The sequence below is a fragment of the Dendropsophus ebraccatus genome, chromosome 11 (assembly GCF_027789765.1).
Source record: "Dendropsophus ebraccatus isolate aDenEbr1 chromosome 11, aDenEbr1.pat, whole genome shotgun sequence".
NCBI lineage: Eukaryota > Metazoa > Chordata > Amphibia > Anura > Hylidae > Dendropsophus > Dendropsophus ebraccatus.
In genome coordinates, this window is record NC_091464.1 from 95,253,975 (window position 1) to 95,267,925 (window position 13,951).

Sequence of the window (13,951 nt, forward strand, 5' to 3'; positions counted from 1 at the left end):
ATAATAACACCATCCACAGTACCCCATAACTACAGCCACAGTGCCCCCATAACACCATCCACAGTACCCCATAACTACAGCCACAGTGCCCCCATAATAACACCATCTATAGTGCCCCCATAACACCATCCACAGTACCCCATAACTACAGCCACAGTGCCCTCATAACTACAGCCACAGTGCCCCCATAATAACACCATCTATAGTGCCCCCATAACACCATCCACAGTGCCCCATAATAACTACAGCCACAGTGCCCCATAACACCATCTATAGTGCCCCCATAACTACAGCCACAGTGCCCCCATAATAACACCATCCACAGAACCCCATAACTACAATCACAGTGCCCCCATAACACCATCTATAGTGCCCCCATAACTACATCCACAGTGCCCTCATAATAACACCATCCACAGTGCCCCATAATAACTACAGCCACTACAGCTACAGTGTTCGCTCGTCTCTCCAACTGCTCTTAAACTACAACTCCCATTAGCTGAGGCCGTCATGGGGAATGATTGGAGTTGGCGATGGCGGGAGAACCTGGGGGGTAGGGAACTCTGATGTAGAGCCATGGGTCTATTCTATATGTATATACAGCACTATATCTCCTGTATATATGCATATAGTGCTGTATAGAGCGGCTGGCCATCTCGTATCTCTCACGTGTACGGACAGGTAGAGGCAGTCCCCGCTCCGGCAGCCGCTTCTGGCCGCAGGCAGTTACCCCGGTCAGGACTAATCGCTGACATTCTAGGAATGGTTCCAAGGGTGAAGCTGAGCCGGCCTGTTGTTCTGCTATTCTGGGCGAAGTGTTAAGAGCGGAGACTCCTGGAGAATGACTCCGGGCCCTGATACTACTTATCACTGCTCAGGACAAAGAGTCCCAGCTGTTCCTGGATGACACCTCCCATGATGCCGCAGCTGGTGTACTGGTAAACGGGGGGCTACAGACAGATCCTGTGCCTCAGTATAAAGGGGTACTCCGCTTTACTACACACGTCACTTATCATAAACCTTCAGCCATCAGCTTACCCTGCAGCGCCACCACAGGAGGAATGAAGTACTACACAGCCTCCATTCACATCAATGGGCTGTGTGTGTAATGCAGGGCAGGACAGGTCCTCCGGAGAGAGAGGCGCTCTTTGTAGCCGCTCTCTACTTGGCCATGCTGACTGTTTCCTGCAGAGCCGAGCACATCCTCAATGAGATTTCTATTACAAGGAATATGTATCCCATTAAAAATGATCTGATTAAGGACGGAACGCTGAAGGCTGTCAGGGCATGCTGGGAGCTGTAGTCCTGCAATAGGCTGGGGGTCACGTCTATATAGGATGACCATGTGACCAACAACATAACAGCCTCCTGGTCTCATCATGAGATGTCAGAACGCAAAGTAGTGAGGCGGGGGCGATCACATGCTTGGGATTTACCTGTTTGGTTCCACGAATAAAATCATGTGACCCCATACAGCAGTCATGTGACCCCCACAGTGAGATTATTTGAGACGAAAATGAGAAATAACCATAGATTGTGACCGAGTATACAGGGCGAGGAACCACAAGTCCCAGCAGAACAACTCCACACCTGAGTATTAGTCAGCAGGCCCAACATGATCAGATGGATATATATGGCTGATATATCCTGCACCCCGAGTGTCACTATCCTGCACCCCAAGTATCTGATAGCTATGGTTGCTCACACTATGACTTTCTTTTCGGAGTCCCCCCAGCAGTCCAGAGTCGTATAGCTGACACTGCAGTGTTATCCGTGTAAGTGACGGCTGTAGCAGAACTGATTCTACCATGTGTCACCTGCATCTATACACGGCTGCAGCCCCAGAGAGGAACCCGCTCAGCAGTGTAAGCATGTGGAGTAGTATAACCCGACATCATCCTTCCTGCCCTCCTGATGCCTGCCAGTGACAGCAGCCGGGACCCTCGCCTGCCAGTGACAGCAACAAGCCCCAGTGCAACCCACCCAAAGCTGCCAGAATTTACCTCCATGTCTTCTCACGCTGGAGGAGTCCGGGCTCAGCTCCTCCGAGAAACTTCTGTGCTGTCACTTGGCGGCGGCTGCCTCTGAGAAGTTTCAGCTCTTGTAATTTCCGTTCTCGCCTCCTGTCACTTCTGAGCAGTGTCCCGAGGCTGCAAGATACCAGAGCGGGGACCCTGCCCAGAGAGGAGGAAGGAGGGGAGGGGAGCCATGGCGGGGGGTTATATATAGACACAAATCCAAACAGATACTGAGAGCCCCACGAGGGGTGAGAGGAGACCTGCCCATACATGGGGACACCCCGGGGCCCAGCATCTCCCATAGCAACCGACACCTGCCCAACTCTTACAGCATGGGTTGTCAGGGGCAACACTGCCCCTCTTATCTGCACCCTGATTTTCTTTGCTGCCCCCCCCCCCCCATATACAGTTGTAAATCTCTTACAGCGAGAGCTCGCAGAGCACGCCACCATGTCGTGATATATTGGTGCGTTTACACAGAGAGATTTATTTGACAGATTTTTGAAGCCAAAGCCAGGAACAGACTATAAACAGGGTGCAGGTCATAAAGGAAAGACTGAGATTCCCTGTTTTTTCAAGTCCATTCCTGACTTTGGCTTCCAAAATTGGTCAGATAAATCTGCCTGTGTAAACGCACCATAACCCATCACTGCAGTCATGTGATGAGGCCGCGGTATACAGCAGTGTGCCCCAACCTGTAGCACAACTACAACTCCCAGCATGTAGTGAATGGCTGTCAGGACTTGGAGTTGTAGTTTGCAGAACACTTGTACAGGGGGTGCACAGGCAGCAGTCACATGCCTTGGTGTTTGGTGTGCTTTCCTGCAGCGCCCCCACAGGGGGGATGATGTATTACACCCTTCTGAAGGATTGTCTGTATAATGCACAGTCCTCCAGAGTGAGGGGCCCTCTTTACTGTTGCTCTCTTCTCAGACTAATAGATGAGGGTCATGAATTGAGGACCCCCCCTCTCTTTACATTGAGGTCACATGGGGTACTTCAAAACTAGAGACGACACAGCTTGGGGGATGGGGGATTAGATTTTAAAGGGGTTATTCAGACTTAGAGTAAGAGGGGTGCAATTTCTGGACAAAAGTGGCCATGTTTTTCTAAGTTTGGGGCTGGTATTGCAGCTCAGCTCCATGGAGGGGATTGTAATACCACTTTATTTTGTCCACAGAACGTTTCAAGTCCTGAGAATTTGTTACAATGTATCAGTGCAGGAGGCTGGGCTGCTGGGAGGTGCGGATATCCTATTCACTGACAGCAAGCAGAGATCCTGATACACCGGGTATATAATACAGTGGGGGAGATTTATCAAACATGGTGTACAGTGACACTGGCTCAGTTGCCCCTAGCAACCAGTCAGATTGTGAGGAATGAAAGGTGGAATCTGAGCCAGTGTCACTGTACACCATGTTTGATAAATGTTCCCCATTGTGTATAACCCCCCCTATACACCGGGTATATAACAGTGTGCATAACCCCCCCCCCCCCCCCCCTTATACATTGGGTATATAACACAGTGTGCATAACCCCCCCCCCCCCTTATACATTGGGTATATAACACAGTGTGTATAACCCCCCCTATACACCAGGTATATAACCCCCCCCGCTATACACCAGGTATACAACAGTGTGTATAACCCCTCCTATACACCAGGTATATAACAGTGTGAATAACCCCCCCCCCCCCCCCCCCCGCTCTACACCAGGTATACAACAGTGTGTATAACCCCCCCTATACACCAGGTATATAACAGTGTGAATAACCCCCCCCCCCCTATACACCAGGTATACAACAGTGTGTATAACCCCCCCCCCCTTATACATTGGGTATATAACACAGTGTGTATAACCCCCCCTATATACCGGGTATATAACAGTGTGTATACCCCCCCCCCCCCTATACACCGGTTACATAACATAGTGTGTATACCCCACCCCCCCATACACCGGGTATATAACATAGTGTGTATAACCCCCCCCCCATACACCGGGTATATAACATAGTGTGTATAAGCCCCCCCCCCCCCATACACCGGGTACATAACATAGTGTGTACAAACCCCCCCCCCCATACACCGGGTATATAACAGTGTGTATAACCCCCCCCCCTATACACCGGGTATATAGCATAGTGTGTATACCCCCCCCCCCCCCCCCCCCCATACACCGGGTATATAACATAGTGTGTATAACCCCCCCCCCCCTATACACCGGGTATATAACATAGTGTGTATACCCACCCCCCCCCCCCTATATACCGGGTATATAACATAGTGTGTATAACCCCCCCTATATACCGGGTATATAACATAGTGTGTATAACCTCCTCATTCCACCTCATTCACATATAATGGCAGCGCTGCCTCCACCTCTGACGTCTCCTCCTCCGCCCTCGCATTATATTTTACTCAGAGTTCTCACTGTAGTTGGAAACATGAGACATTTTTATAATTATTCCGAGCTTCAGGTCATTCTCCGCTGCTCCCCCCCCCCAGGTGGAGACGCATCATCAGGGTATGTAGGTTCATTCAACAATTGTATCCAGTGTAGGCAATGCTCTGTGAGCTCTAGACTGATACATTGTACATAGCTAGTCCTGCTCTCAGCTGTGTCCAGTGTAGATAATGCTCTGTGAGCTCTAGACTGATACATTGTACATAGCTAGTCCTGCTCTCAGCTGTATCCAGTGTAGACAATGCTCTGTGAGCTCCAGACTGATACATTGTACATAGCTAGTCCTGCTCTTAGCTGTATCCAGTGTAGACAATGCTCTGTGAGCTCCAGACTGATACATTGTACATAGCTAGTCCTGCTCTTAGCTGTATCCAGTGTAGACAATGCTCTGTGAGCTCCAGACTGATACATTGTACTAAGCTAGTCCTGCTCTCAGTTGTATCCAGGGTAGACAATGCTCTGTGAGCTCCAGACTGATACATTGTAACAAACTATGAGGAAAGATGTGCTGATGTTACTAGCTTATACACGCAGTATTACACATGTACTCTTACAGTAACAGACTGTGGCTTGTGCAGGTTGGACTCTCTTGGGCAGGACCAGCAGACTGACCCCTGCAAAAGGGGGGGGGGGGGGCAGCACTGCTCAGGTGTATGCAGGAGGGTGGTGGGGGGGCACTGCTCAGGTGTATGCAGGAGGGTGGTGGTGGGGGGGCACTGCTCAGGTGTATGCAGGAGGGTGGGGGGGGGGGGCACTGCTCAGGTGTATGCAGGAGGGTGGGGGGGGCACTGCTCAGGTGTATGCAGGAGGGTGGTGGGGGGGCACTGCTCAGGTGTATGCAGGAGGGTGGGGGGGGGGGCACTGCACAGGTGTATGCAGGAGGGTGGGGGGGGGGGCACTGCTCAGGTGTATGCAGGAGGGTGGGGGGGGGGGCACTGCTCAGGTGTATGCAGGAGGGTGGTGGGGGGGGCACTGCTCAGGTGTATGCAGGAGGGGGGGGGCACTGCTCAGGTGTATGCAGGAGGGTGGGGGGGGGCACTGCTCAGGTGTATGCAGGAGGGTGGTGGGGGGGCACTGCTCAGGTGTATGCAGGAGGGTGGGGGGGGGCACTGCACAGGTGTATGCAGGAGGGTGGTGGGGGGGCACTGCTCAGGTGTATGCAGGAGGGTGGGGGGGGGGGCACTGCTCAGGTGTATGCAGGAGGGTGGTGGGGGGGCACTGCTCAGGTGTATGCAGGAGGGTGGTGGGGGGGGCACTGCTCAGGTGTATGCAGGAGGGTGGTGGGGGGGGGCACTGCTCAGGTGTATGCAGGAAGGTGGGGGGGGGGGCGGGCACTGCTCAGGTGTATGCAGGAGGGGGGGGGCACTGCTCAGGTGTATGCAGGAGGGTGGGGGGGGGGCGGGCACTACAGCCGTGCCCAGGAACCTCAGCTTCTGCCCCTTCCCCCTCATACTACTCTCCTCTACCTCCATGTGCGATGATATACATGATGCATGGTTACATGGAGGTGTGTGATGTTATGATATACTGTAACCATCACACATATCCATATGTGTGATGGTTACAGTATATGTTATGTGTGATGTGGATGATGTGTGTGATGGTTACAGTATATGTTATGTATGATGGTGTGTGATGATCACAGTATATGTTATGTGTGATGATGTGGATGATGTATGTGATGGTTACAGTATATGTTATGTGTGATGGTCACAGTACATGTTATGTGTGATGATGTGGATGATGTGTGTGATGGTCACAGTATATGTTAAGTGTGATGATGTGGATGATGTGTGTGATGGTTACAGTATATGTTAAGTATGATGATGTGGATCATATGTGTGATGGTTACATTATGATGTGTGATAAGGTGTGTGATCACTAATACTTCAGCAGATGGAAGAGAACCCCGGTGTGTGCAGTGTGATGTTATCGGCTCTGTGTTCCGGTGTGACGGTTGCAGGCACTCACCATACCGCGCACCCAGGAAGCGAAACCAGCCTGGCTACAGATGGCTCCGCACTATTCTTGTGAAACAGGAGGCATCCTATATAAAGGTCACATAGAGGGACACCAGTATATTACATGATGGGCGGGGCCTGCCACAGTTATACCCATTATATCATCTTATATTCCCCTCTGCTCCTCCAAAATCTAATTTATAGCCCGTTACTGCTTTCCTCCAGTTATATCCCTGTATATAGGAGCAGTATTATAGTAGTTATATTCCTGTATATAGGAGCAGTATTATAGTAGTTATATTCTTGTATATAGGAGCAGTATTATAGTAGTTATATCCCTGTATATAGGAGCAGTATTATAGTAGTTATATTCCTGTATATAGGAGCAGTATTATAGTAGTTATATTCTTGTATATAGGAGCAGTATTATAGTAGTTATATCCCTGTATATAGGAGCAGTATTATAGTAGTTATATTCCTGTATATAGGGGGCAGTATTATAGTAGTTATATTCCTGTATATAGGAGCAGTATTATAGTAGTTATATTCTTGTATATAGGAGCAGTATTATAGTAGTTATATTCCTGTATATAGGGGCAGTATTATAGTAGGTATATTCCTGTATATAGGAGCAGTATTATAGTAGTTATATTCCTGTATATAGGAGCAGTATTATAGTAGTTATATTCCTGTATATAGGAGCAGTATTATAGTAGTTATATCCCTGTATATAGGAGCAGTATTATAGTAGTTATATCCCTGTATATAGGAGCAGTATTATAGTAGTTATATTCCTGTATATAGGAGCAGTATTATAGTAGTTATATCCCTGTATATAGGAGCAGTATTATAGTAGTTATATTCCTGTATATAGGAGCAGTATTATAGTAGTTATATTCTTGTATATAGGAGCAGTATTATAGTAGTTATATTCCTGTATATAGGAGCAGTATTATAGTAGTTATATCCCTGTATATAGGAGCAGTATTATAGTAGTTATATTCTTGTATATAGGAGGAGTATTATAGTAGTTATATTCCTGTATATAGGAGCAGTATTATAGTAGTTATATCCCTGTATATAGGAGCAGTATTATAGTAGTTATATCCCTGTATATAGGAGCAGTATTATAGTAGTTATATTCCTGTATATAGGAGCAGTATTACAGTAGTTATATTCTTGTATATAGGGGCAGTATTATAGTAGTTATATTCCTGTATATAGGGGGCAGTATTATAGTAGTTATATTCCTGTATATAGGTGGCAGTATTATAGTAGTTATATTCCTGTATATAGGAGCAGTATTATAGTAGTTATATTCCTGTATATAGGAGGCAGTATTATAGTAGTTATATTCCTGTATATAGGAGGCAGTATTATAGTAGTTATATTCCTGTATATAGGTGGCAGTATTATAGTAGTTAGCGTATAAAAGAGCTTTAAGTCTAGATAGAAATAACCTTATCCACGGTAGAAATGATAAGAATAAAGCACAACCTGCTTTTTCTTTTGCTTTTCAGAATTCTGCACAGAATGAAGTGATTAAAAAAACTATAAAAAAGTACTGGCACTTGCTACAGCAAGACCCAGATCTGGACACATATGCACTACAACACCCAGTTATAGCATTTCGCAAAAACGGTACTATTGGTGATGCGCTCAGCACTATTAGTCGCAGCGACTCCACAACTACATGGCTAGCAAAAGCACCCATAACTGGCAACAGGCGGTGCGGCCAGTGTAATTATTGCAGCAAAATGCTTAATGTCAGTTACATAAACCTTAACGGTGTTGATTGCAGAGTCAAAGATCTAATTACCTGTAAGACATCTTTCATAGTGTACGCCATCGTTTGTACATGTAAACGATTTTATATAGGTAAAACGAAGAGGCCCCTGTGGACGCGCTACAAAGAACATTGTTACTCGATAAGATCCAAAAAAGGAGTTCCTAGACTTATCGAGCATGTTCACACTGTTCACGGCGGCGACACAGGGGTCCTCCGTTTCCTTGGCATTGAAAGAGTCAATCAAGCTCCCGAAGGGATAGAGCGGCATCACTTTCTATTACAAAGAGAGTCAATGTGGATCTCTAAGTTAAATGCCACAGGAGCTGGTGGACTTAATGAACGTAACGATCTAAGTGTATTCTTATAGTCTATCCATTATATGTATTCCAGTGCCAACATGAGTGCTTGCTAATGATGTATGCTCTTATGTCCCTCGGTGTTCACATTTTAATTTCACCTTTGATCACTACTCACTGTGTGTATATAACACCCCCCCGGGTGTGACGTACCGGCCTGGCTAGACGAAGGGAGGAGTCCCGAAATAGCTATTCCAGGTGATGCGCCTGCACCTACACCTTTCCACCTTCCCCCTCCCTGCTATGGAATCCATGAAATAAACTGCTGAAGACTTCTCCTGGTGAGTGCTCGATTATTTTCTCCAGTTTACATTGCACCTGTACCACTTCATTGTAGCACCCCAGGCGTCTCAACTGTAAATCTCCTCTGTGCCACCGTCTATCCAGCTTTAGGACTGTTATTGTATGCAGTGCGGGCTTGCTGTTTCTCCACTCTTGCATATTATAGTAGTTATATCCCTGTATATAGGAGCAGTATTATAGTAGTTATATTCCTGTATATAGGAGGCAGTATTATAGTAGTTATATTCCTGTATATAGGAGCAGTATTATAGTAGTTATATTCCTGTATATAGGTGGCAGTATTATAGTAGTTATATTCTTGTATATAGGGAGCAGTATTATAGTAGTTATATTCCTGCATATAGGAGCAGTATTATAGTAGTATATTCCTGTATATAGGGGGCAGTATTATAGTAGTTATATTCCTGTATATAGGAGGCAGTATTATAGTAGTTATATTCCTGTATATAGGAGCAGTATTATAGGAGTTATAATCTTGTATATAGGAGCAGTATTATAGTAGTTATATCCCTGTATATAGGGGGCAGTATTATGGTAGTTATATTCCTGTATATAGGAGCAGTATTATAGTAGTATATTCCTGTATATAGGGGGAAGTATTATAGTAGTATATTCTTGTATATAGGAGCAGTATTATAGTAGTTATATTCCTGTATATAGGGGGCAGTAGTATAGTAGTTATATTCCTGTATATAGGAGCAGTATTATAGTAGTTATATTCCTGTATATAGGGAGCAGTATTATAGTAGTTATATTCCTGTATATAGGAGCAGTATTATAGTAGTTATATTCCTGTATATAGGGGGCAGTATTATAGTAGTTATATTCCTGCATATAGGAGCAGTATTATAGTAGTATATTCCTGTATATAGGGGGCAGTATTATAGTAGTTATATTCCTGTATATAGGAGGCAGTATTATAGTAGTTATATTCCTGTATATAGGGGGCAGTATTATAGGAGTTATAATCTTGTATAAAGGGGCAGTCCCTCTTCTTCAGCTACATTATAAATCTGATGCCTGGAGAATGGATAATGCGCCTTGTGTGCTGGGCCGGGACTTTTCTATGACATCATCAGTATTGTAAAGCACTTGGCATAATATATTGGATTACATTCATCATCCTCCAGTTTATGATCTCAGTTTTCCACAAATTATATTATACAAAACCAAATAAAGCAAAACAAGTGACCTGCTCCAGAGATGGGAGAAGCTGCAGCTCTGGATGTAAGTGGAGTGTATGGTACTATAGGGAATAGGGTGTGCCAGAGCTGCATGAAGCAATGGCATACTATGTGTGATACTGCCTGTATCCAATCCCATCCTGTCTGATACTGCCTGCTGAGATGGTATCTTAGTGGTGTTTACTCCTCTTGTTTCCTGCGGGATATGACGAGTATCCCAGCTCTAGCGCCTCCTCTTGTTCTGCGGGATATGACGGGTATCACAGCTCTAGCGCCTCCTCTTGTTCTGCGGGGTATGACTGGTATCACAGCTCTAGCGCCTTCTCTTGTTCCCTGCGGGATATGCCGGGTATCACAGCTCTAGCGCCTCCTCTTGTTCTGCGGGATATGACGGGTATCACAGCTCTAGCGCCTTCTCTTGTTCCCTGCGGGATATGACGGGTATCACAGCTCTAGCGCCTCCTCTTGTTCTGCGGGGTATAACTGGTATCACAGCTCTAGCGCCTTCTCTTGTTCCCTGCGGGATATGACTGGTATCACAGCTCTAGCGCCTCCTCTTGTTCTGCGGGATATGACGGGTATCACAGCTCTAGCGCCTCCTCTTGTTCTGCGGGATATGACTGGTATCACAGCTCTAGCGCCTCCTCTTGTTCCCTGTGGGATATGACTGGTATCACAGCTCTAGCGCCTCCTCTTGTTCCCTGTGGGATATGACAGGTATCACAGCTCTAGCGCCTCCTCTTGTTCCCTGTGGGATATGACGGGTATCACAGCTCTAGTGCCTCCTCTTGTTCCCTGTGGGATATGACGGGTATCACAGCTCTAGTGCCTCCTCTTGTTCCCTGCGGGATATGACGGGTATCACAGCTGTAGCGCCTCCTCTTGTTCTGTGGGATATGACGGGTATCACAGCTCTAGCGCCTTCTCTTGTTCCCTGCGGGATATGACGGGTATCACAGCTCTAGCGCCTCCTCTTGTTCTGCGGGATATGACTGGTATCACAGCTCTAGCGCCTCCTCTTGTTCTGCGGGATATGACGGGTATCACAGCTCTAGCGTCTCCTCTTGTTCCCTGTGGGATATGACGGGTATCACAGCTCTAGCGCCTCCTCTTGTTCTGCGGGATATGACGGGTATCACAGCTCTAGCGCCTCCTCTTGTTCTGCGGGATATGACGGGTATCACAGCTCTAGCGCCTCCTCTTGTTCCCTGTGGGATATGACGGGTATCACAGCTCTAGCGTCTCCTCTTGTTCCCTGTGGGATATGACGGGTATCACAGCTCTAGCGCCTCCTCTTGTTCTGCGGGATATGACGGGTATCACAGCTCTAGCGCCTCCTCTTGTTCCCTGTGGGATATGACGGGTATCACAGCTCTAGCGCCTCCTCTTGTTCCCTGTGGGATATGACGGGTATCACAGCTCTAGCGCCTCCTCTTGTTCTACGAGATTAGTAACATCCTGTTTTTGGGTAATTCTCCTCAATGTTTTCTACCTCAGCCAGTAATGACCAGATGTGAGGAAGTAACCGAGCGTACAAAACGGGAACTGCTGCACTGTACCAGAGCCTGGTATCAAACAGAACAGGCTTAGATACACCACCAGTGCAGGATACCTAAGATAAACCAGAAGCATCACACATGATAGGTTTGGATACAGTATTAGTACAACACGTCAGTAGCACACAATAGGCTTAGATACATCAGACAGCGTGACACATGTACCTCCCCAAAGTGATGTCACAGTACAGGGGGGGATAATACACAGTGATGTCACAGTACAGGGGGGGATACTACACACAGTGATGTCACAGTACAGGGATAATACACACAGTGATGTCACAGTACAGGGATAATACACACAGTGATGTCACAGTACAGGGATAATACACAGTGATGTCACAGTACAGGGATAATACACAGTGATGTCACAGTACAGGGATAATACACAGTGATGTCACAGTACAGGGATAATATACACAGTGATGTCACAGTACAGGGATAATATACACAGTGATGTCACAGTACAGGGATAATACACAGTGATGTCACAGTACAGGGGGATAATACACACAGTGATGTCACAGTACAGGGATAATACACAGTGATGTCACAGTACAGGGGGATAATACACACAGTGATGTCACAGTACAGGGATAATACACACAGTGATGTCACAGTACAGGGATAATACACAGTGATGTCACAGTACAGGGATAATACACAGTGATGTCACAGTACAGGGATAATACACAGTGATGTCACAGTACAGGGATACTACACACAGTGATGTCACAGCACAGAGATAATACACACAGTGATGTCACAGTACAGGGATAATACACAGTGATGCAAAAGAGGAGTCCGTGGAGCCTCATTGAAGAGTCTCAAAACACAGGACTAGCCAGATATCCCTCCGGGAAGGACCCAGCCAAGTGGCAGCTCCTGTTAGGAAACCACCAAATCCACCATATTAAGTGGCCCTATAAGTCAGTGTAATGACAAGGGATAAACCAAGGCTAGGTAACCATCCACATACAGCTGTTTCGGGGTGTTGCCCCTCATCAGTGTGGAGCAGGATTCTGGCTAGGTGGGAGCAATGTCTAGTACAGCCATAAGAGAAACAGATTGCTGAACTCAGTGAGACTAGCCAAATGACAACACTGCCGGCTGCTAATGAAAGCGCTCAATGCAGTGAAGTCCTAGGTGCATTGCTCCCTGGGAAACATAAGTATGCAAAAGAGGAGTCCGTGGAGCCTCATTGAAGAGTCTCAAATACACAGTGATGTCACAGTACAGAGATAATACACAGTGATGTCACAGTACAGGGATAATACACAGTGATGTCACAGTACAGGGATAATACACAGTGATGTCACAGTACAGGGATACTACACACAGTGATGTCACAGCACAGGGATAATACACACAGTGATGTCACAGTACAGGGATAATACACAGTGATGTCACAGTACAGGGATACTACACACAGTGATGTCACAGCACAGGGATACTACACACAGTGATGTCACAGCACAGGGATAATACACACAGTGATGTCACAGTACAGGGATAATACACACAGTGATGTCACATTACAGCTCTTACCTAGTACAATGTCACATATAGAAATCCTGACAGAGCGCTGCTGCCACCTCCTGGTCACTGCATAGAATGCAGGCAGTGTTTCCTCTGCGTCTGGGGTCTAGTGGCGGACTGTACCATTACAGCATGGAGGGGATACAAAGGATAATGGATTGTTGTTGCTCACAGCGCTCGGCTTTCCTTCTCTCCGGGCACAGGCTGCTCCATCATTACTCGCAGATTTATCCGCAGCACATCCTGCAAGTGTGAATTCATTAATCTGTACTGGAAAATGAAAGCCGCGCTGTGATTGGTTGCTTGGGGACACCGTCCTGATCAGCGAGACGCTGTGTGTTATAAATAAAGATTATTCTTGTTTCGATTCAGGGATAAGTTCATTAAAAGATTGTCTCAGTTTTGCTGTAAGCTGATTGGTCGCTGTCACTCCCGCCGGGAACTATAAACCAATGAGAGAGCGTTACACACCAAGGTAACGCCCTCCTTGCTGGTCACGCCTTTTTAATTTTCCAGTATTGTGATTGGCAGTGTGCAGTACCCGCCTTCTCTCATTGTGCCAACTTGCTGACTCCTGATTGTGTTTTCTGATTGGCTGTGTTGCGCTATTGTCTTCTCCTATTGGCTGGTTGGCTCCCTGACTCCTCCTCTGAGGCGGTGCTTGTAAGTTGTTTACATCCGGGTCTGCGCGCCTTTATTAGTTAGTGTTTTCTGATTGGCTGTGTTCCGCTATTCTTCTTTCCTATTGGCTGCTTGGTTCCCTGACTCCTCCTCTAAGGCGG

The 13,951-nt window shown here is 46.7% G+C and overlaps 1 protein-coding gene across 1 annotated transcript in view; it reads right to left on the reverse strand.

The window, feature by feature from the left end:
• The window catches only part of RCSD1 (RCSD domain containing 1), a 41,457-nt gene extending 39,299 nt beyond the window's left edge, over positions 1-2,158 (reverse strand). Inside the window, exon 1 of the mRNA XM_069946154.1 lies at positions 2,004-2,158. Coding sequence (XP_069802255.1) covers positions 2,004-2,009 — 6 coding nt within the window. The 5' untranslated portion in view covers positions 2,010-2,158. The remainder of the gene's footprint in view (positions 1-2,003) is intronic.
• Positions 2,159-13,951: the final 11,793 nt, after the last annotated feature.